Raw genomic sequence first — 21,396 nt, 5'->3', positions numbered from 1 at the left:
TTAATTCTTGGACTTCATAATCTTTTAGAAACCAAATATCCAGTAGACCTGCAGCCAGTACATTTTTCCAGTGGAGATGCCAAGTATGATGACTGTCAAGCCTGAAGTGTTTTTAACAGAATGAATGCTGTCTCTCTTGAATGCAGAACTATGTTGGCACTGTGGAGGTGCCAGGCATTTTGTTTTAGAATGTCTGACATGAAACCATAGCCTTGGGATTGACTGGCTTATTGAGACAGTTAATAGAGAGATGGAAGAGTAAAGCAATTAGTTCCCAAACCATTTGCAAGGATTTTTTGAAAGTCTTTTAACTATTTCAGGTGCTATGCTAGCTTCATATTTAGAGTGTAAAATAATAAGTAAAACTTGATTTTTAAGTGGATTTTTCAGTATTCTAGTGTTTGCATCTGATATCAGGGAGCATTCATTATTTGAATAACTGGTGTCTGTGCTGTATTATTAGTTTACTTTTTGTTAAATTTTAAAGCATTCCCAGAACAAAGTATTATCCTTTTTTTTTAAGATTTTGTTTCTGTTTATATATTCATGAGAAACACAGAGGGGGGGAGCAGAGACACAGGCAAAGGGAGAAGCGGGCTCCATGCAGGGAGCCCAATGTGGGACTTGATCCCGGGACTCCAGGATCACGTCCGGGGCCCAAGGCAGGCGGCACAACTGCTGAGCCACCCAGGCGTCCCAGTATCATCCTTTTTACCACACATATTTCCAGTTATAGTTGCTTGTTTGACAGTTAAATAGAAACATCTTATTTCCAGAGCTTTCCTCCCATATTTTTATCATTCATCTCTGCATGCAGTTAAATCTGTAGTATTGATTGTGTATTTTTTTCTATTTCATTACCTGAAAGTAAATAAAGTCTTCAGAAAAGTCATAAAGTAAGTGGGCTGACAAGTTTGGTCTTTACTTTTTGACCCTAAATCAATTGAACATTGAATATTAGCTATCAGGTCAAAAGGGTGAGGTAAGGATACAAATTCCAACAAAAGAATGATGACTTACATAATTGTTTTTAGCAGATCATCTTATTTAAGCCTTATAGCAATTCTGTGAGGCTAGACACTATCCATGCATAATCTTAATTTTTTTGTATTTATTGTTTTCTTATATATTTTAGGAAAATAACATCTGTGAGCTCACTGTCTAGCCCAACTTATTTCTGTTCCTCCTTTGTCCTGTCTCCTTTCTCCCCATCAAAGGAACCCATTGTCCTAATAAACTTTATATTTATCATTGCTTTCTTTTGTATCACATTTTTCATTTTTTACTATTGCACAGTCTTCAAATTCTTTTTTTTTTTTTAAGATTTTATTTGAGAGAGAAAGTGAGTGAGTGCATGAGCAGGGGGGAAGGGGCAGAGAGAGAGTAGGAGAAGCAGGGCCCCAATGTGGGGCTCCATCCCAGGACCCTGGGATCATGACTTGTGCCAAAGGCTGAAGCTTAACTGACGCAGCCACCCAGATGCCCCAGTCTTCAGATTCTTTATTGGTAAAACCTGCCTCCCAGGATTGTTTTGAAATTAAGTTAAAAATCTATACAGTGCCTTTGCATAGTGCCTGACCCATCCCCAAATGCTTGGTAAATGGTAGTTGTATTAATCTTATTTTGCTGAACATGCCTTTTCTCAGCTATTTCCTATATTTTATCACCCTGGACCCTTCTAGGGGAAAGTGAGAGAGTATGGGGGTTTGAAGTCTTTTTACCTTTCCTTGGGACTGAGCAACTTACACAATGAAGCAATAGAGAATGAGGTTTGGATTATCAGTGGTTTGGGAACAGAGTTCGCAATTGAGAGGAAAAAAAATAAGCTGCACTATTAAGTTACCAATTTTTGCCTTTTCTTTCACTGCATTGTACTCTAGGATTTCTGTCTACTTTGAGTTTGACGCAGTATAGGAAAACTCCTCGTAACCACTGTTGAAGAATAAAACTACATTGACCCAGAAAATAATCAGTGACATAAATGGATCAATTAGAGTTTACTCTGAATGACCAAACAAACAAACCAGCCAGTTAGCCCATTTTTACATTGTTCACCTTCCCACCCAAATTGGGAAGTATTGGTTTGCTTTCAGTATCTGAAAATAATTTCATTACTCCATTTCTTCCTTCCCCCTAATGGCCCTAGGCTCTACAGTATGGCACCAACAGAAGATAAATTCTTGATCATCTGAGCTTGTTTCCCTTTCTGCCTAATATCCTTTTTCATATACTTATGTTAATAATTTCTGTTAACATTTATTATATCACACCTGCCCTAATTCTACTACAGGGATATTTAAGCAGTACACTTGCTTGGGATTTTGGTCAACTAAAATGCATAATGAACCAGCAAGTGAGTTGATTAAACATTACTACATAAATTATTAGCAGTGTTAATAGAAAAAATAGGTAAGACAGCAGTCACTTCAATCCTGGCTGACCAGGGAAAGAATTCCTTAGAAAACTAGAATTTTAAAGATTTCCTTAGAAAACAGTGCCTGGCTGGCTTAGTTGGTGGAGCATGTGACTCTTGATCTTGGGGTTGTGAGTTCAAGCTCCATGTTAGGTATAGAGGTTCTTTAAAATAAAGGGGGTGTGTGCCTGAGTGGCTCCGTTGATTGATTATCCAACTCTTTTTTTTTTTTTAAAGATTTTATTTAGTTATTCATGAGAGACACAAAGAGACAGGCAGAGGGAGAGGCAGGCTCCATGCGGGGAGACAGATGTGGGACTCAGTCCCGGGTCTCCAGGATCACGCCCTGGGCTGAAGGCAGGCGCTAAACTGCTGAGCCACCCAGGGATCCCGATTATCCAACTCTTGATCTTGGTTCAGATCTTGATCTCACAGTTATGAGTTCAAGCCCCAAGTTGGGTTCTGCACTGGGCGTGGAGCCTACTTAAAATAATAAAAATAAAAATAAAATAGAAAAGTAAAATTATTTCTCAATTTAAAAAAAAAGAGAGTGCCTTTCATTACATTGTACAAGAACAATTTTTATCAGCTGTTACATTAATCCTAACTAAATTTCACTTTATTCCTCTGGGCAGATATTCCAGCCTTGCATGATCTGTTATGAATTACAACACATAATATATCCTTCTTAAGCCTATGACATTTGCAATATCTTTAAGATACTGATGTAGTAACCACCTCCCTCCAGGTTTGTTGTTTTTTTTTTAAGATTTTATTTATTTATTCATGATAGACACAGAGAGGCAGAGACACTGACAGAGCGGGAAGCAGGCTCCCAGCAAGGAGCCCAATGCAGGACTGGATCCCGACCCCAGGATCATGCCCTGAGCCAAAGGCAGATGCTCAACTGCTGAGCCATCCAGATGTCCCTCTTTCCAGGTTGAACCCATACTTTTTTGGGTGCTGTTGCTTTAGTTACCTGTTTTATAAAGTCTGCATTTCTTCTAGGTTATGAGAACTTTTAAAGATTTTCCTCAGAATTTTACTGAATGTAGGATAACTATACCTGTTGGCATTTTCCTGGCCCTCCGATAGAAGACCCTTAAAAAGTAAATTAGTGTGCATCTTGGCCTTCATAATTTCACTTTTCATAAATAGAAGCTATATAAAGAGAGATTTTTATCCATAAGGTTTATTAGGAACAATGAGAGATGTACTTTGCTCTTGTACATTTTCATTTGTACTTGTTCTCATCCTTTTTTTTTCTTTTTTTAGAAAACAGCTTTACTGATATAAATTTACATATCATAAAATTCACCCATTTAAAGTGTACAGATTCAGTAGTTAGTTTATTTACAGAGTTGTGTAATCATTACCATAATCCAATTTTGGATCGTTTTACCATCCCAAAAAGAAAACTAGTGACCATTCCCTCTCCCTTTAAAAAAAAAAATTTAGAAGTGATTTTACTTTTGTTTTCTAATGAAGTCTTTCCTTAAGAAACTGCCTTTCCATTATGGATTTCCTGGTCTCCTTCATATTCCTTGTTTATAAACCTGGAATTTCATTCCTTCCTTATCTATCTAATTGGTTTAAAAGATAACACAAGAAAAATAGATATATCTTAACATGAGGTGATTAGTACAAGCTTAGGACTTTTTTTTTTCTTCTATTTTTCAATTTCATGGATTTTAAATTACCTACGATCTTGTTCAGAAGTTCTTTCATTGGGCAGTAGATACTGTAAAACCGTAATTTGGATTGAATTTAGGAGTAAATTAGAATAGTATTAACAACATAATTTATATTTCTTTATATTTCTTTAATCTTTTTTTTTCCTTTAATCTTTTTAATGTCTTAAGGGAAGCAGATTTAAGAATAAGGCCAGTATATGTGATTGGGTCCTACAGTTATAGCTTGAGAAGAGTTTCTTTGAGATAATGGGTAAAAGAAAAATTTTAATGAGGATTTAAGTCTTGGATTGTTTGAAGTAGCAGAGCCAACCCAGTTATGTCTGAAATCAGAGCCTATGATGGTAATGACTATATTAACTGCTTCTTCGCTTGGGTAGATATGATAAAACTTCTGACATCTTTGATTTCCAAACGCTTGAGTCAGTTAATCAGAAAATACCTTTGATGAAGGAATGAGTCCATGCTTCCTATTCCTACACCTTCTACTTGACCTTGCATGTTAGTTTGTTTTGGGGGGGTAGGCTGTGGGGACGGTTAAGATTTAAGTTCTATATTTAGTTACGTTCTTTTTTTTTTTTAAATACCTAAGATATTTTTATTTGTGAGTCAATACCTCTTTTGCACACTTTTTTTTTTTTTAAGATTTTATCTATTTATTCATGAGAGACACAGAGAGAGAGAGAGAGAGAGAGAGAGAGAGAGAGGCAGAGACACAGGCAGAGGGAGAAGCAGGCTCCACGCAGGGAGCCCAACATGGGGCTTGATCCCGGGATTCCAGGATCAGGCCCTGGGCCCAAGGCAGATGCTCAACCACTGAGCCACCCAGGGATCCCCCTATTTAGTTACTTTCCAATGTATTTTTATTAACATTGCTTTTATACTTCTAGTATAGATTAAATTTTATATACTTTGGGAAAGGTAGAGTGTTTCAGCCCACAGGGTTTGTTTTGTTTTGATGTATTTATTTTAATAATTAAAGAAGTAGAGAAGGAGAACTAGTGAAGTGCTATTAATGATGGCCTATTACTAGGACATTTTTTTTCCTTGACATAAATGTATTTTGGTAGATCCTTTCACTTTTCATCTAAGCTATTTTTATTTTCATATTTCCTTTTGGTTTGTTTGGACAAAAGGACTTGAGTGTGCTTCTCTTATGTATAAGGAAGAAATACAATTGTTTTAAAATCAATATTAGATGTTACTGGCATTTCTGTTTTAATTAAGTTCTCCAAGTGTTAGGTAGTAGAGTTTTTCAAAAGAAAACTTTCAGTTGGTTCTGTACTATGAATGGAGATCATTTAATGATAAAACTTCTAATTTTATCTTTCCTTCAGGACACTCTTCCTTATCCCTGCCCACATTAAAATTGGTGTACCTAATTCAGACTTTAATTGGAAAGATCAATTTATGCATTCAGTAATCAGTAACTAAAAATATTGTTTTTATCAAGAATAAAATATCTTATAGTGCTACCTTTGTTTTTTTAATCTCATGCAAATAATTAATAATCTTTTTTATTTGTTGGAATGTTGAGTTTCTTGGAATACTAGGCAAGTCTCTTAAACCTTGTGTCTCACTTCTTTTGAAAATGAGCATATGATTCTAAGTGGTCTTTTGAAGTTTCTTCCAACATTGATTCTACTACCCCTACAGGATGTTTTGAGAATTATTTGTGCCCCAAACCATACATTAATAACTATAAAAGAATTTTAAATTAGTAGAGATAAATGCAATTTTATGGACAGTGATTATAAAGTACATTAAAAAGAAAAGTATTCTTTAGTCTGAGATACAAAAGTAATCATAGTTTAGTTAGGCTTTTATCCTTTCTGATTTAAGAGTATCCTATACTTGTGACTTTCTAGAGTTTGGAGTTAGCTCAGAATAAAAGAACAATATTTCCTTGAGCTATGACTAGCACTCCTTGTTTAGCTTTTTTGGGAGGGGAAAAATACATTATGATAATGAATTAAAATATTCACTAAAAGGTGTTGGTTAGAAGAGCAGGGCTAGACTAATGGTTTCATTGGAGAAGCCAAATAAACCTGATAAGATATAGTAAATTGCACTCATTATTACAAAGGAAGATATTGGACCATTTTGTTATTTGACATTTCTTACATTTTTTCTAATTTTATCCAGTTCTAAAATTTAGTAACTTTAGAGACCATCTTAAATATAAAGGATAAAGCCAAGAAGAAAAGAGGGGACAAAATTAATGGAGAATTCATTCTTCAGTTCAGTAAAATTGCATAATAAAAGAAAAATATTTGCTAATAATTCATTACCACAGTAATTATATGGAGTTTTTGTGTGAGTGTGTGCATAATATAGTTCTCCTCCTACGTGAAAGTACTTATTAATTTCATGCTCATATATTAGGTTATTGACTTATATTCTTTTAAAACTTTTTTCTTAAAATATAAAAATAAAAAAAAATAAAAATAAAACTTTTTTCTTGAGCAGCCTGGGTGGCTCAGTGGTTTAGCGCTGCCTTCAGCCCAGGGTCTGATCCTGGAGACCTGGGATCTAGTCCCTCGTCAGGCTCCCTGCATAGAAACTGCTTCTCCCTTTGCCTGTCTCTCTCTCTCATGAATAAATAAATAACATCTTTAAAATTAAAAAATAAAATAAAAATTTTTTCTTCTTTCTCCAACAGAATCTGTCTATGATCTTCTCCCAAAGGAGTTACAGTTACCTCCATCTAGAGAAACATCTGTAGCATCAATGAGTCAGACAAGTGGTGGTGAGGCAGGCTCGCCTCCTCCAGCTGTAGTTGCTGCTGGTATGCATTTCATTTTACTTTATTAAAGAAAACTAGTGTATTATCTGGCCAACATGAACAGTGCTGGCAAAGTTCATATCAAAAAGAGTGTGATTTGAGGGTTTGTTTTAGAAGGTTTAAAAATACTTTTAACCTTAAAATATTTCAATATACATTTCTTGATACAATTCTTATTTCTTAAAATTTCATATTGGCACATGTGTCAGTGCCATTTCTTTTCTAGGAGCTTACCTTCAGCTATGGAAACAACAAGCTCTTTTATTGACTACACATAAAAAAATTACATGCCAAGCTATGAATAGAAAATTAGCATTTGAATCTCAATTTAAAAATTCTTTTTAAAAATTTGCTGAAAGAGAAAAATACTTTATTTTGTATAATCTGAAAAAAGACTCAAGCACTCAAGTCTCTTTTCCGTTTATAGAATGTTACTGTAACTTTTTCCCTATATTTGAAAACGTCACTTCAGACTTGTTTTAAATTCAGTTGAAAGTAATGGAAGATTTGAATGTATTATTTATATAAGGCCATTTTGTAATGTCAATTAAAAAGTATAGAAAATAATGTTTTAAATGTATCAAGTTTATTTTTATTCAGCTCTCAAATCATACACTTTATATAAAATTGGTTCCATTTTTTAATGAACCAGAATAAAGGATTGATGGACAAGCCAATAGAAAAAAACCTTGATTATTGATAAATTAATGAGTGCTTTTAATAATATTAGATTGCCCAACTGTATTTCTTTTTTTAGTTGGGTTTTATAGACTGCTAAGTGTGTTTGGTTTAAAAAAAAAAAGGGGAAAAAAAAAAAGGGAAAAATTATATATATGTGTGTGTGTGTGTGTGTGTACACACACACACACACACACAGACTCTGAAATTTTATCCTTCTAAGTAGAGGTTTCTTATCCAATGATACCTCGCATCTTTTAAGTGGTACTTAAAATCCATCACAGCACTGTTTTCAGTAAATTCATTTCATTTCTAAAAGAACAGTGAAGCGGAAGGTTATGGTTTAAATAAGGATTTGGTACTGTAATAGAACTTGATATATTTTTCTTGTATGCATTAACCAGTGTACCATTAACCTTGTGTACAAATCTTTTCCCTAAGCTATATACTGCAGTGCGCAGCCTTCCTGGTTGAGGGCAGGAAAACTTAAACATAGCAAAGAAACTTATCAGCCCTGCTCACTGTTCATGTGTTGCCAGACATTTTCTAACAGATTCTGTGGATTTAATTGTGAACTTTTTAGTTATCCAATTGGTAAGATGACCTGGTTTTACTTTATATCCACTGGATTCTAAAATGTCCTTGATTATTTTTTCTGGAATTTAAAATTTTACATATTGCTTAAAAATTGTATCAGATGATAAAATATTTTTGAAAAAAATTGTAATGAAATATTTCACTTTAAATCCACAAGTAGAAATTGACTAACTGATTTCTTTTGTATCTTTTGAGATTATTTTTTATAGACTTGTTGAATCTATATAGAACTAAAAGTCTGTTTCTTCTGTGCTTTTTAACATCTGTTGACAGTAGATCCAGTTCCTTTTAAAAGCTGAAAAAATGTCAGGTTTGGAAAAGAACACTTCCTTTTAAATAATACCAAAGTCAATTACAAGTTTTTATATATAGGTATTAAAAGTTCTTGAATTTGAGTCCCTCATAAAATGTTGATCCTCCCTCCTTCCCCCTATATAGTTGAGAAAATCTTCTCTAGATAAATTAGATTGAAAGACATGAGTTGAAAAATCATGAAAATAAGAGTTAACCAAAGGAAATATTCTGAAGTAATAAATTCTTACTAGAGGGAGAAGTTATTGATATTGTAAAGAAGGTGAAAAGAGAATGAGGAGATAACATGGACTGTTTTCTTATATTCACATACAGAAAGTTTCTATGGTCTAAAACCAAGTCATTTGTAATTTTTTTTTACATAAATTTACTTTTAGTAACCAATATAATCTTATTCAAGGATTCTGTCTTATTGGTAGAATAATCTTCGTTATATAACATTATAGGTAAGAGAGTTTAAATTACAGAATAATTGTAGGGAAATCAGTTAGTATATGTCATTATGGAGTTGCTTTTTTATTTGACATGAATATCTTTAGTGACATAACTGTCAAAGAGAAAGATTTGGAGTAGATTACCAGTTTACTCAGTGTTTCCTGGCCAAAAGATTTGATGTCTAAGGAAAGACACATTAATTTAGACTTCTTTGAGTTTTATTTTTAATTTGCTGTTTAAATATGAAATGCATAAAAATGATGATTCTTGATGTAGTTAATTCTTCAGAGTTTTGAAGGAGCCGGATTGGCTGCTATCAGGTATGAGGGCCTGGTGGGAACAGACTTCTAGTTCTGCTATAAAGGTTTGTGTTTCACAAGTTCTAAATCAATTTAAATTTTGAAATTAAGAGGCTGGGCATATAGGTATTCATGTACATTCTTTATTACTTAATTATTGAAAATGTGTTTCTCAGATTCGCCAATCTAGATTTTTTTCCCTTTACTTATTATTGAGGGAATGAGTAAACATAATGCTGCTAATCCACAATCCAGAATATTGGGTAAAAGAGTATCTCTCAAACCTTCTCTGCCTCTACACTATTCACACTTTCATTCCCATCAGTAACATCTTTTTATTGGGTAAGTTCCAGGGCTGAGGCTGGGAGAAAAAGGGCTTACTTCTACACAACTCCTCCTCTCTCCATGTGTCAAGTGTCAAAATCTGGGAATCTAGCTGAGAATCAACAGTCTGAAATTTGTACTCCTCATTTTTTAGTATCGTGCTGCCAAAGCAAGCACTGTACTCCTCACTTTTGTAAAATCTCTGCTTTTGTCCCATTAGAAAGGTAATTAAGAGTTTGAGGGTTAAGAAAGAGGTAGTAAGTTTGAGGTTCAATATGTGAATAAGTTGTAGAAATACAGATTTTCTGAACAGTATTGTAGGTTCTCAGCAGTTAAGACAGGGGCCGTTTTCCTGACACAAAATAGTCATCCAGATGAATTAATAGCATTTTCGGCAAGATAAGGAATTGCTCAAGAAATGCAAACTGTGGGGCAGCCCTGGTGGTTCAGCGGTTTAGTGCCGCCTTCGGCCCAGGGCATGATCCTGGAGACCCGGGATCGAGTCCCACGTCGGGCTCCCTGCATGGAGCCTGCTTCTCCCTCTGCCTGTGTCTCTGCCTCTGTCTCTCTCACAAATAAATAAATAAAATATTTTTTAAAAATAAAATAAAAATAGAAAACTGTGAAAGAATTATTTTTGTTTGTTTTTGTGGGGGTGGAATCCTGTACTATAGGTTTTAAAGAACTAAAATGCAGGTATTATTTAGAACTAAAACAGTTGTACCAGACTGTGGGGAGTTTTTGCAAAGACTTATGGCAGCCATTTTTCTTAAATAACAGCTTTATTGGTAAATAACTCCTATATCAATCAAGTATTTTTTAATCTCTTCATATGTTTAGTTTTTAATTCTTAGATTTACTTAATTTAACTAAAATAGGAAGTTTTCCATTAGAAGTGAACAGTACACTTAATCCTCATTTTAAAAAGTCAGTTTATTTTCTTATTCCATTCTAAACTCTTTGTCTTCATATGGGATATGGCATTATGTTGTTAGTTTATATCAAAATATGACTTTGCTAAAGTAACTATTTCATTTTCTTTAAAATTTTTATTCTAATTCTTGAGGTAAACAATGAATTAATCAAACCATAAGTTTTATAATTCAGCCAGAGAATCTTAAGAATAACTAGTGATTCTTTGTTATTTGTTTTCATAAAATTATTAATTTACTTTCAATAATTATATATTAATACTTTTTAAATAAATAATACAGTTTCAGGATACTAATACTTTGTAGCACTTTTTAATTTGTATAGGTGTACACACAGATTAAGCATGTGTAATAGAAATACCTGTTGAATATCTCCACTAGTTAGGTCATCAGAGGTTTTTAAAGGTTGTAATTTTAGTTAATGACTTTATATAAGGTGATCTATATAATATGCTTTTTTGTTAGAAGGAAGAGACTTATTAAATAGCGCTTTGAATTTTACAAATGCTACAGCAGTTAATAATCGCCAAGTACTTAACAGATACCTTCTATACTGAAATAGCATAATTGAGTGCTATTTATATTAGAGGAGAGGATGCTAGAGAGCTAAATTAATGTCCTATAATCAAAGAGCAGCTATACTTTAATTTTAGATATCTTAATCATCTAATAAAATAGGAATTTCTAAACATACATAACAGCAATACAAAATATGAGTTGAAGAAAATGTAAGTTGCCATTTTTAGTTCCTACTATAGGAATTGTGCTAGGCAATTTGCATATCATCATATTTCAGTCCTAGGTACAAGATACTTCTCTTCTTTCCCGATGAGGTCTCAGTTCTTTTCTTCTTGCCATTTTACTTCAGGGAATTGTGTGCCTCTATTTTACTTAGATAACTGCAGTTCCTGGACTAAGCAGCGTGTAGGATATTGAGTTGTAAAAGCCATACGCCCCTTATTTCTGCAAGTTTCAGGATCTACAAATGAGAATATGATTTCTAGAAGAATATTAAGTTTTAATAACAGTGATTCACAGCAACAGAATTATGCATTTGATTGAATTTATTGTAACTTACTTACAGTTATGTAATTTGTATTTTCTTCAGCTGAATAAATTTTGAGGAGCAAATTTGCCTTTGATTGCTGTCCTAAGTTAACTTGGTAAACATATTTCAGAATTTTGGCCATTTATGTAGTATACTATTCCAAAAATTTATACCCAAAGCTCATTAGCAGGAATGGTGATTCACCTATATATTGATGTTGTGAGCTAAAATGTTATTTGATCTTGGTTATTCTATATGGCCATTTCAACTTTTTCTAGAAAGTTAGAGCACTTCCAGAAGGAAATCAGATCTTAGTTACAAATATGTTGCAAGTAGGTGTAAAAACTCTATTCCTCATTGTCTTTTAACTGAAATTATATTGTAAATCTAAAGTATACATTTCTATATTTCTATATGTATAAATGTATACATTTAGATTTATGTTAACATCTGCATTACTAAAATGAAAAGCATAAGCAAACTTGGGACATAATGGTGAATTCAGAAACAAGAATTCTGGAGGCTGTTTTATAAATTTTCATTGACAAAAAGTACATATAGCCTGTTGATTTATCCTTTTAATGCTTATCTTTACCTCTTGATAATTTTTAGCAACAACTCTATAAATACTGTGATTTATTCTGTTTCTGATAGAAAAAGCATATTTTTAAATTACCTGAGTGTGTAGAGTAGCATTTTTTTTATTTTTATTTTTTTTAGAGTAGCATTTTAAAACTGCTCAATGATTTCAACCTTCAATAGACAAAATACATGCAAAAAATAGGCAGATCTATTTTAATGTATTTTATACAATTTAATATTAATAAGTTAATAGAAGTGGGCTTACTTTCTTACATCATCAATAAGATTGATAATATCATAAGTAAAAGGTGTCACCATGCCAATTGCCGTAAGTAATTGTTTTATAACAGTTGTATATATAATATCAATAAAGTTGTATAAATAGTACTCCAGCTGGGCAGGAGTAAGGAGAATGGATTAGGGTAGGGCACAACAAAAGATTTCAGCTGTTTCTGTTAATTATTTTCTCTTAAAAATAAAATCATGTAGTATTTGTTAAAATATGAGCAGAGGAAACAGTATTAGTTTTGAATATTTCATGATTTAAAAAACACCATGTAGTAGATGATTAAAATAAGTCAAAATATTCAGTGAACTATGCTGTTAAAAAGTAATAAAGGTATGAGATATGTTAGATCCTTGATTATTTTTGGCGTGAGAGTACATTACCTTTTTATCAATAAATGCAAGTAGATATCCATCCAGTGGTATTTATTTAGCCCACTGAGCTAAAATTCATTTCCTGCATCATCCCTTCATGAAAAGTTGTTATTGTCAATTAAATTAAATAGAAAATAACTGAGAAAGCACCTCAAAGTGCCAGGCCTGTACAGGCATAATCTAGATAATAACACGCACACACACACACACACACACACACACACACACACACGTTATAGTTTTACTTCTATTTATTTATTTCTCCCACACATGAAAAATAATAAAATTAATACGGGTTTTGGAATCATTAGGATCTAATTTGCATCTTATTGCTATCATATCATTTCTATCATACAGACATAATTTTGTAGAAGTTAAAAAATTTGTAATATTGCCCCTATCACTACACAGTTAATACCAGCTTCTTATGGTTATTACAAAGATAAATATGTAAAACACTTAACATTACCAGAGAATTAATGATCATTCAGTAAACATTGACTTTCCTCCTACGTTTCTCCTTTCATTTGTAAAGTTTAAACAAATAGATCTTAATCTTATAAAAATAAGTTTTTAACCTTATTTTGCTTCTTTCTTTCCATTCTCACCCAGTCTCTTTTTATACCTTATTTTGAAATTTTGCCTGTTAGTCGAGATAGAGCCACTCATGGGCCATGGTATTTACATTCTGACTTATTCTTTCATGTTGACACTCTCTCAATATGAACCCTTGTATATAAAAGAGACATTGATAGAAGATGATGAGTCATAGGGAGAACAGACATTTCTCAAAGGGAGATTCTAAAAGGTGACTATTAGGGATTCTAGTTCCTAGAATTCTCTTCCCACCTTTTTTAAATGAACTGATACATTTGTGTGATCAGCTGTCAGAATTTCTAATAGAACAATGTATAATTTACCTTATGTTTTTTGCATAGACACTTTTGCTTGTGGATCTAATATCCACTCTAACCCAGACCCAGGTGTAAAACCTGATTAATTAAATTACAGATTTTAACAATACAAATACTTTCTTCCCCCTTTTTGGTCTCCTCTAAAAAAAAGAAAAAAAAATGAAGACATTGGACTTAGAGTTGGCAGGAGTACCTTTATTATTTAATCTAAATATGTTAAAGTGTATTATGTGATAATGCATCGAGGTGACCTTCAAATAGCATCCTTCAGAACTGTTTTTCTCTAATTCTTACCTAAATTAATATAGTGACAATCTCTGTTTTTGTCTTCACATAATATTCCCTTTCAAATAGTAAAATAGTTGAATAGTTGTTTGGTTTTTTTTTTTTTTTTTTTAGCCTGTACTTCTTGGGGTCTTTGACAGTGTAATAAATATAGTATCAGCTAGTATAATTATTCCCTTTTAGTTTAATCTTTTTGAGGTAAAGGATTCTTTTTAGGCTTTAGTCTCTTCACTCAGTATTGACCAGTGATGTTATCCAGTAGTACTTAAATCACCGGATGGTAAAAAAGCATCTTTCTTTTCCAACAGGAAAGGATTTAAAACCAAATTGCATAATATATACCTAGTATGTATTTTACACTGTGCTTAGATATTTAGGGTTGAATGGGACAGAAGATACGTTTAAACATTGCTATAAATGTCAGGACACTTAACAAATTTTGTAAGCATTTTATTTTTCAGGAAACATTCTTTAATGAATACTCTGTGAATAGGGGCACCTGGGTGGCTCAGTCGGTTAAGCATCTGACTCTTGATTCAGCTCAGGTCATAATCCTCAAGAGTTGTGAGATTGAGCCCCATATTGGGCTCTGCGCTGGGTGTGGAGCCTGCCCTTAAGGTTTTCTCTTTCTCCCTCTCCTCCTTCCTGCATTCTGACAAGGTAAAAAATAATTATTTTAGGAGAATTTAGATTAAAAATGGGAGAATAATTATTGTGTAGTATTAGAACTCTGATTGGCAATTTGATGGACTGGGGAAGAAAAAGATGGCTTCCAATAAATCAGTAACCTTTCAGCTTCAGCAACAGTGCTAATTATTTTTTAAAATAGAGCCTCTAGATCAAACGTTTTATGTACAATAGCATATCTAATTTAAAAGTGAAAATTGCTACTTTTTTGAGGAGTATGAGGAAGTAGGCCTGAGAAATGAAAAGATTCTTTTGCTGCTAAAATACAGGTATTTCTTACTTCTTGAGTGTTTTGGTTTCCCTTTTACTTCAAGGGAATTTGGGTAAAAGTACAGCCTAAAAAACACCTGAGAGAGACCATTCTGGCTTATGGATTAGATTGCATTAGTAAACAGGAGAACAAATTGGTGAATATGAGTTAACAAAAAGTTTGGATAAGAAATTTTTCCACATGCATTTATTTGGATGTTGATAATTTAATTTTTTAAAGTTTGTTTTCAAACATTGCTTATTGTGGCATGTTAACTTATGTGGGTGGGGAAAGTACAAATGGAAATTGAAATTGTTAAACGTGTAAATTAAATGATCAATCCTACAATTTTTTTTTTTTTTTTTTTTTTTGTTCTTGGTAAAGTAATCTGGATTGCTTATTTTATATGCTGGGATGCTAGTTGTTTTTTCTATTAATACACTTAACTTGCATTCTAGCTTCGCCATTCAGAGACAGGCATCGTGTGGTGGGTTGTGTGACAGTGTCTGTCAATAGTGAAGACAAATAGTGCCAGAGACACTTAACCCATCCAATCTCACCCAGGGTATAGGTCGGTCTCGTTTTCAGACTTCTTCATAAGTCTTTTTTTTCTTTCTTTCTTTCTTCCTTCCTTCCTTTCTTTTTTTGTTTCTAAATAGTGGATTGATACTGATTGAAACTAAAAACTTTTTGTAAAGTTTTAAACTTTACATTAATACTATGAGAAGAAGAAGAAGAAAAGTAGAAAATGAAGGTTGGCATGTAAGGTGTTGACAAAGCAGGTTTGCAGCCACTTTGTGTGTTCTAGATTTTTCAATCCCTTAGCAACATGAATGTTGGCCTTACAATTTTTTTCTCTCAATATCTTTCTTCTTTGATCTAAAATGATGTCCTTGTATCTGGTGACTTTTATCAGGCAAGATGTTTAGATTTGAAGTCATTGTTACCAGAAAGAAAATGAAATGCTTTAAAAGGATAACTGAGGTTGAACAATAAGTGTTTTAGAATGGAAATGTTTCCAAATACCTGGATTGGTTTTTAAGATTATTTTCTGAACAGTCAATGGTTTACTCCTTCTCCGTTCCACTATTGGTTCACTTAAGCACACCTGCAAAATTTTATGGCTTTGTTTTAATGACTTTGTTAGGAAGCTTAAATGATTTTGCACTGATGTTGAAAGTTTTAAAATATATGTGCTTATTTAAATGCTAGAAATCACAATTTTATCATAGAAGCTCAGTTAAATGCTATTTTGCCACACATTTTAAATTAGTGATAGGTTTTTGTTTCTTTTAGGGACTTAAAGAATGTTTTAAATTCAAATAATAATACTTAATAATACTTAGAAATTCTAGGATATCCATGTAGGCAATATCTGCCACTCTATCACCACTACTTTGAATATTTATAGTGAACTTTAATGATTCCATCAGTTCTTAAAAGAATATAATATACAACTTATGTTCGCTATCATTACTGGCAGTCTAGTAATTGGCTACTGCTAATAATAGAATTGTTAGGCTTAGACATAGAACACTATAAATATGATACTTCCTTTCACTTACATATTTTAGAATTATCTATTCTTTTGAAATTATAAGTCTTCATTAGTAAATGTAGAAATGGTTTTCCCTTTGGTTCGCCATGCTCTCTAGTCACAAAAGTGTTACGGAAAAATAGAATTCCTTTAGGTTCAAAGATAATTTTTTCATAAAAGAAAAAAATGAAAAATTTATTCATGTGTTACTTATGTAAGAGAATTTTAAGAAAATTTTAAGAAAAATTTAAAACTTTACAGAGCATTGGTATGGGATTTAAAAGAACAAATTATAAAGGTATGAAATAGAAATAACATTGCAACTATTCTGCTTAGTGAGAAGAAAATAAAAGCAGTTATTAGAACATTTTTATTTGGAGTTTGTGTACTTTTAATATGCAGCAATAAAATGTAATCTGTACATTCCTAATGGATAAAAGTGGGGACTTAAAACCAAAAAAGGGGGTTAGCATATTTTGTTCATAACAACTTAAAAATAAAAAAGAATATATAGATGAGGCAGGATTACATTAGCATTTTAGTTCTATAGAAAGTCATTTAAAGCTGTTTCTTGATATTAATGATATAGTCACTGAAAGGTTTTTGTAGATATTTTAAGTGCATTTATAATATTCCCAGTAATGTTCTTTATGCTTTTCTGGGATTGCTTGGGAATGAGAAATTTGTATTTAGAAATCAAAAATGTTTTTCATATAATTTAATGCATTTTTAATAAATAATGTTTTATTCTTAGTAAATTTATGGATTAATACACAAATAGATAATATGGCTTATATATATTTCAAGAAAGGAAGTTATTAGTATACTCTGTAGAAATAGCAAGTAGTTACCTCTAAACTCTTAAGGTACTTCTAAACCCTTCCCTGTATCAGATAATGCTATTATAGTCATACATATTTTAAGCACTTGGAGTAGTAAATCCTTTTTTTATACCTGACATGTTCATCATGGGCACATTGTTACATTTATTGGTCAATATAACTTTAATATAATTCAACATATATATCAAATATTGGCTTCCAATAAATCAGTTTAATAAAAAATTAAAATTTTTACTATATGCAAGGTACTGTATTAGATGTTGAGAGGGTCTAAGAAAGATCTAAAAAGGGGCCCATAGTTCTTCACCACCTCATTTGGCATTATTATTACACTTAGATGATGTCTTGCTAACCAGAATGTAACATCTTTATGCAAAGGATTTTATACACTATTATTGTCATTATCAACGTAAAAATAATATTGTTGTAAAGAGTTTTATAATTTAAAAAATTGTCTTATTATAGTCTTAAAATGAATAGAATCTTTTGTAATTTAGGCTCAAACTGAGATAGGCTTTAAAAAGTAATACTTTTTAATTAAAGGATGCTTACTGCTGTCTTCTGACAGAGTTTATGTTTTCAGTTTCATAGTTTTGTGCTAATGAACTTTTTTATTTAATAAGTATATCCAGGAAACTGCAGGTAAAATATAAAAATTGTATGTTAGGTGTCCAAGGAAAATGTATAGAATATTTTAATTTATGTAGGGTATGAGATCACAGTTTGGCATACCTGTCCCAGAACAGACATTTATGTATGATTATATCAATTGGGTTTTATAACATGATTACTTTGGTAAGATTTGCAAGATAAAATCATATATACCTGTAAGAGCAATACCAGGCTATGTCTTGCATATTAAATTCATAAATATCAAGTAACTTGCTTTTGAGTTCATGATCGCTTTCCACCAGTACTTTCCATCTGTCATGGACAGGGATCCCTGAGATGTTCATATTCTGCATTCTCATTTGCATGATATTTAGATTCAGAAAGAATGGGTGGGGGAAAGCCGCTTCATAGAAATACACATTCACACAGCATTCATGCTGCATGTTTTGTGTGTTCCACTGCAAATACTGCATGCTGCATACTTTTATTTCTCTGAAGATGAAGAACATAGGCTTATACACACACAAAAATTTAGTTTCATTTTGCCAATAGTTGGAACAGATGGAGGAATGTTATAATAAGTTTTCTATTTTTTAAAAATGATTTTTATAGTATTTAAAAAAAAAAGAGGAAAAAACTTGTTATTTAAACCCAAAGTGGCTACAAATCAGCTCCTAAACTGTCACTGACATTAGCATCTAGATTTTGTAGTTTTTACAAATCTTTTAAAATATTTATTTACTAAGAAAACATTGCATTAATGCATGATACGAAATTGATAAATTTTTCTTTAAATTGGAATGCAGTTTAAAGTGACTGAATTTTCCAATTTCAGCTACTGCATTTGACAAGGACACAAAGTGGAAAATGGAACTGGTATCATCTTAATTGCTCTAGGTTCTTTGACTTATGATAGTTGGGGAAAATATTTCCACATGGCATTATGTAGATCACATCATTAATGGCTAATATAATTACTATGCTCTTCAGCTTTGACAGCAGTGATGAAAAATTATGGGTGAATTTAGCTCTTTTAATTGATTTAAGTGTTCTGGTATGTTTTTAATTTAAAAATAGATCTTTGGCACTTGGCTTTTGATTATCTGAACATTGACATTCTTACATTTCACTCTTTACATTAGAGTTGATAAGAATGTTGCAATTCCAATGACTGCACATTACATTTTTAAGTTTTATCCTACCACTTTAACACAGTGGCACACTTGGCTATAGATAAAAACTAATTTTAGATTTAAACATATCTTTTATCTCTGTCACGTTACCAATTTTTAAGTTTGGTGTATGGGATTATGAGTCTCTCCATATCTTATACAAGATCAAATGGCATTTCTAAAATTTTAGAACTGACAACTTCCAACCTTAGCATTATTAGTGTGCCTCTGAGTTCGTGCTGTTTAATGGTTAAAGTAGTATTATTTTTCAACAAGCTGTTCTGCTGGTTGCCACATGTTTTGAAAGATACACTTAAATCTTTCTTGCTAGGTATAATAACTAAATGGCCTTATAAAAGACCTTTTTATAGAAACTAATTCTAGTGCTTCCCCAGCACTAGAATTTTTTATTTAACTCTTTTTTGTTAGACTTCAGTCAATAAAAGTTACTATTACTTATATTAAGAAATTCCCTTAAAATCAAGTAGGCTCATTAAAGAGAGAGGAAATAGATAGTGGTAACCAATTGCTGAGTGTGTAATCAAGTACTTTGTAAGAGAAATCCATCCAATAATCAGTCTTAACCCAGCTTTCATTCTGCCATAAAGGATGGATTTATTTACTCTAGAGATTATAGTTTTGAACTGCTATTTCTAACTTCTGGATACCCTCTGTGGTTAACTTCCTTATCTTCCACAGCCTAGCATATTCCAAATCGAACTTTATCACTTTTATTCTAGATTTTACAACAATCATAGTGACGGTACCAGTTCCATTTTGCCTCCAATTCAGTTGATTATATATTTTTTCTATTTATTTCTCATTTTATAATTGATATCTGGAATAATCAGCAGCTCTTTTCTCATTTATTTTCTCATATTTTTATTCCAGGATTTGCCTCTGAAGCAGGGAGTGTCTGCATTAAAAATGACCTGTAGTTCTCTGCTTCATAGGTTAGAAACTTATTTTAATATTTTGTGGCTAAGCACAGTCCCACTTTTCAAATTCTATAATGGATTATTTAATTGGCATTGAATGTGGACCACAAGCATATATTTCATATTGGGGTTTTATTATCTTAAATGATTAAAATTCAACAGAACATCCAGCTGAGGCAATAAAAGCTTTATTCTTGCTTTACAGCTTAAAACATTAAATTAGATTTTTAAAAATCTATCAATTATAACAAGTAAAATATTGCTGTTTGGGCATTTTTTAAAATTGCGTTTTTTAGGCCTTATATTGCTTGAAGCATTTATATTCTAAAACTTAACCAAATTCCAACTATTCATTTTGGGGAAAAACAATCAGTTCACGAATCACATTTTCAATGGGACTGCTAGCCAGCATAGGTGAAAACATGTATAGTGTATTTACTCTTAAATTGTACACCGCAGATGCTTCTTCAGCTCCCTCCTCTTCCTCCATGGGCGGTGCTTGCAGCTCCTTTACCACCTCTTCCAGCCCTACCATTTATTCTACCTCAGTCACCGACAGCAAGGCTATGCAAGTGGAGAGCTGCTCCTCAGCCTTGGGGGTAAGTAACAGAGGGGTAAGTGAAAAGCAGTTAACCAGTAACACAGTTCAGCAGCATCCATCAACACCGAAGAGGCACACAGTCTTGTACATCTCACCACCACCTGAGGACTTGCTGGATAACAGTCGGATGTCCTGCCAGGATGAGGGGTGTGGATTGGAATCAGAGCAGAGCTGCAGTATGTGGATGGAGGATTCCCCCTCCAACTTCAGTAACATGAGCACCAGTTCCTACAATGATAACACTGAGGTACCTCGTAAATCACGAAAACGAAATCCAAAGCAGAGGCCGGGGGTCAAACGACGAGATTGTGAAGAATCTAATATGGATATATTTGATGCCGACAGTGCCAAAGCACCTCACTATGTGCTTTCTCAGCTTACCACGGACAACAAAGGCAACTCAAAAGCAGGAAATGGGTTGGTATTCACATTTTTTAAAGTTCTATCACCATTATGCAAAACAAAACAAAAAATAAATAAATCATTCCCCAGTTTTTGTAATTGCTCAGCTCAAGTGTGCATATAAAGCAAAGATACTGAATTTATCATAGAAATACATGAAAGTTCTAACTTAAAATTACCAAGTTTCACTAGAGAAAAACATATTATTAATAGATTTTAGCAATAGGTATTTTATTATGGGTATGATTCAGTAGTAGAAAATAATCTGTTTTGAAATGACTTTTAAATTACAAATGGATTTGTATTTTAAAAGGATTTAAAAATATTTTTACTCAGAGAAATAACTACAATGTAATGGCTATAGTTAACTCAAAACGTTCGAAAAGGGCTAGTTTGTGTT

At 32.5% G+C, this 21,396-nt stretch overlaps 1 protein-coding gene and 1 long non-coding RNA gene across 7 annotated transcripts in view; one reads left to right on the top strand and one right to left on the bottom strand.

Moving 5' to 3' along the window:
• The window catches only part of NFAT5 (nuclear factor of activated T cells 5), a 121,716-nt gene that overhangs the window by 43,078 nt on the left and 57,242 nt on the right, over positions 1-21,396 (top strand). For 4 of the 5 annotated variants that reach the window (XM_025426680.3, XM_025426678.3, XM_025426682.3 and 1 more), the window contains 2 exons: positions 6,767-6,892; positions 20,453-21,011. In XM_025426680.3, the coding sequence (XP_025282465.1) occupies positions 6,767-6,892; positions 20,453-21,011 (685 nt within the window). Of the gene's footprint in view, positions 1-6,766; positions 6,893-19,946; positions 20,009-20,452; positions 21,012-21,396 lie in introns of those variants that run through there. The other variant, XM_049110752.1, reaches the window with a different exon arrangement.
• Positions 2,645-19,745, bottom strand: LOC112646560 (uncharacterized). Of its 2 annotated transcripts, none has more exons than XR_003127686.3 (3): positions 13,382-19,745; positions 11,161-11,445; positions 2,645-2,896 (listed from the first exon to the last, which is right to left on the bottom strand). It is a non-coding gene; the product is annotated as an uncharacterized LOC112646560 (long non-coding RNA). The 2 variants fall into 2 exon arrangements; XR_003127685.3 differs by having other exon boundaries at positions 2,647-2,893.

This window comes from Canis lupus, chromosome 5 (assembly GCF_003254725.2).
Source record: "Canis lupus dingo isolate Sandy chromosome 5, ASM325472v2, whole genome shotgun sequence".
Taxonomy (NCBI): Eukaryota; Metazoa; Chordata; class Mammalia; order Carnivora; family Canidae; genus Canis; species Canis lupus.
The sequence above is the reverse complement of the archived record's forward strand: the minus strand, read 5'-3'. Positions and strand labels throughout refer to the sequence as shown.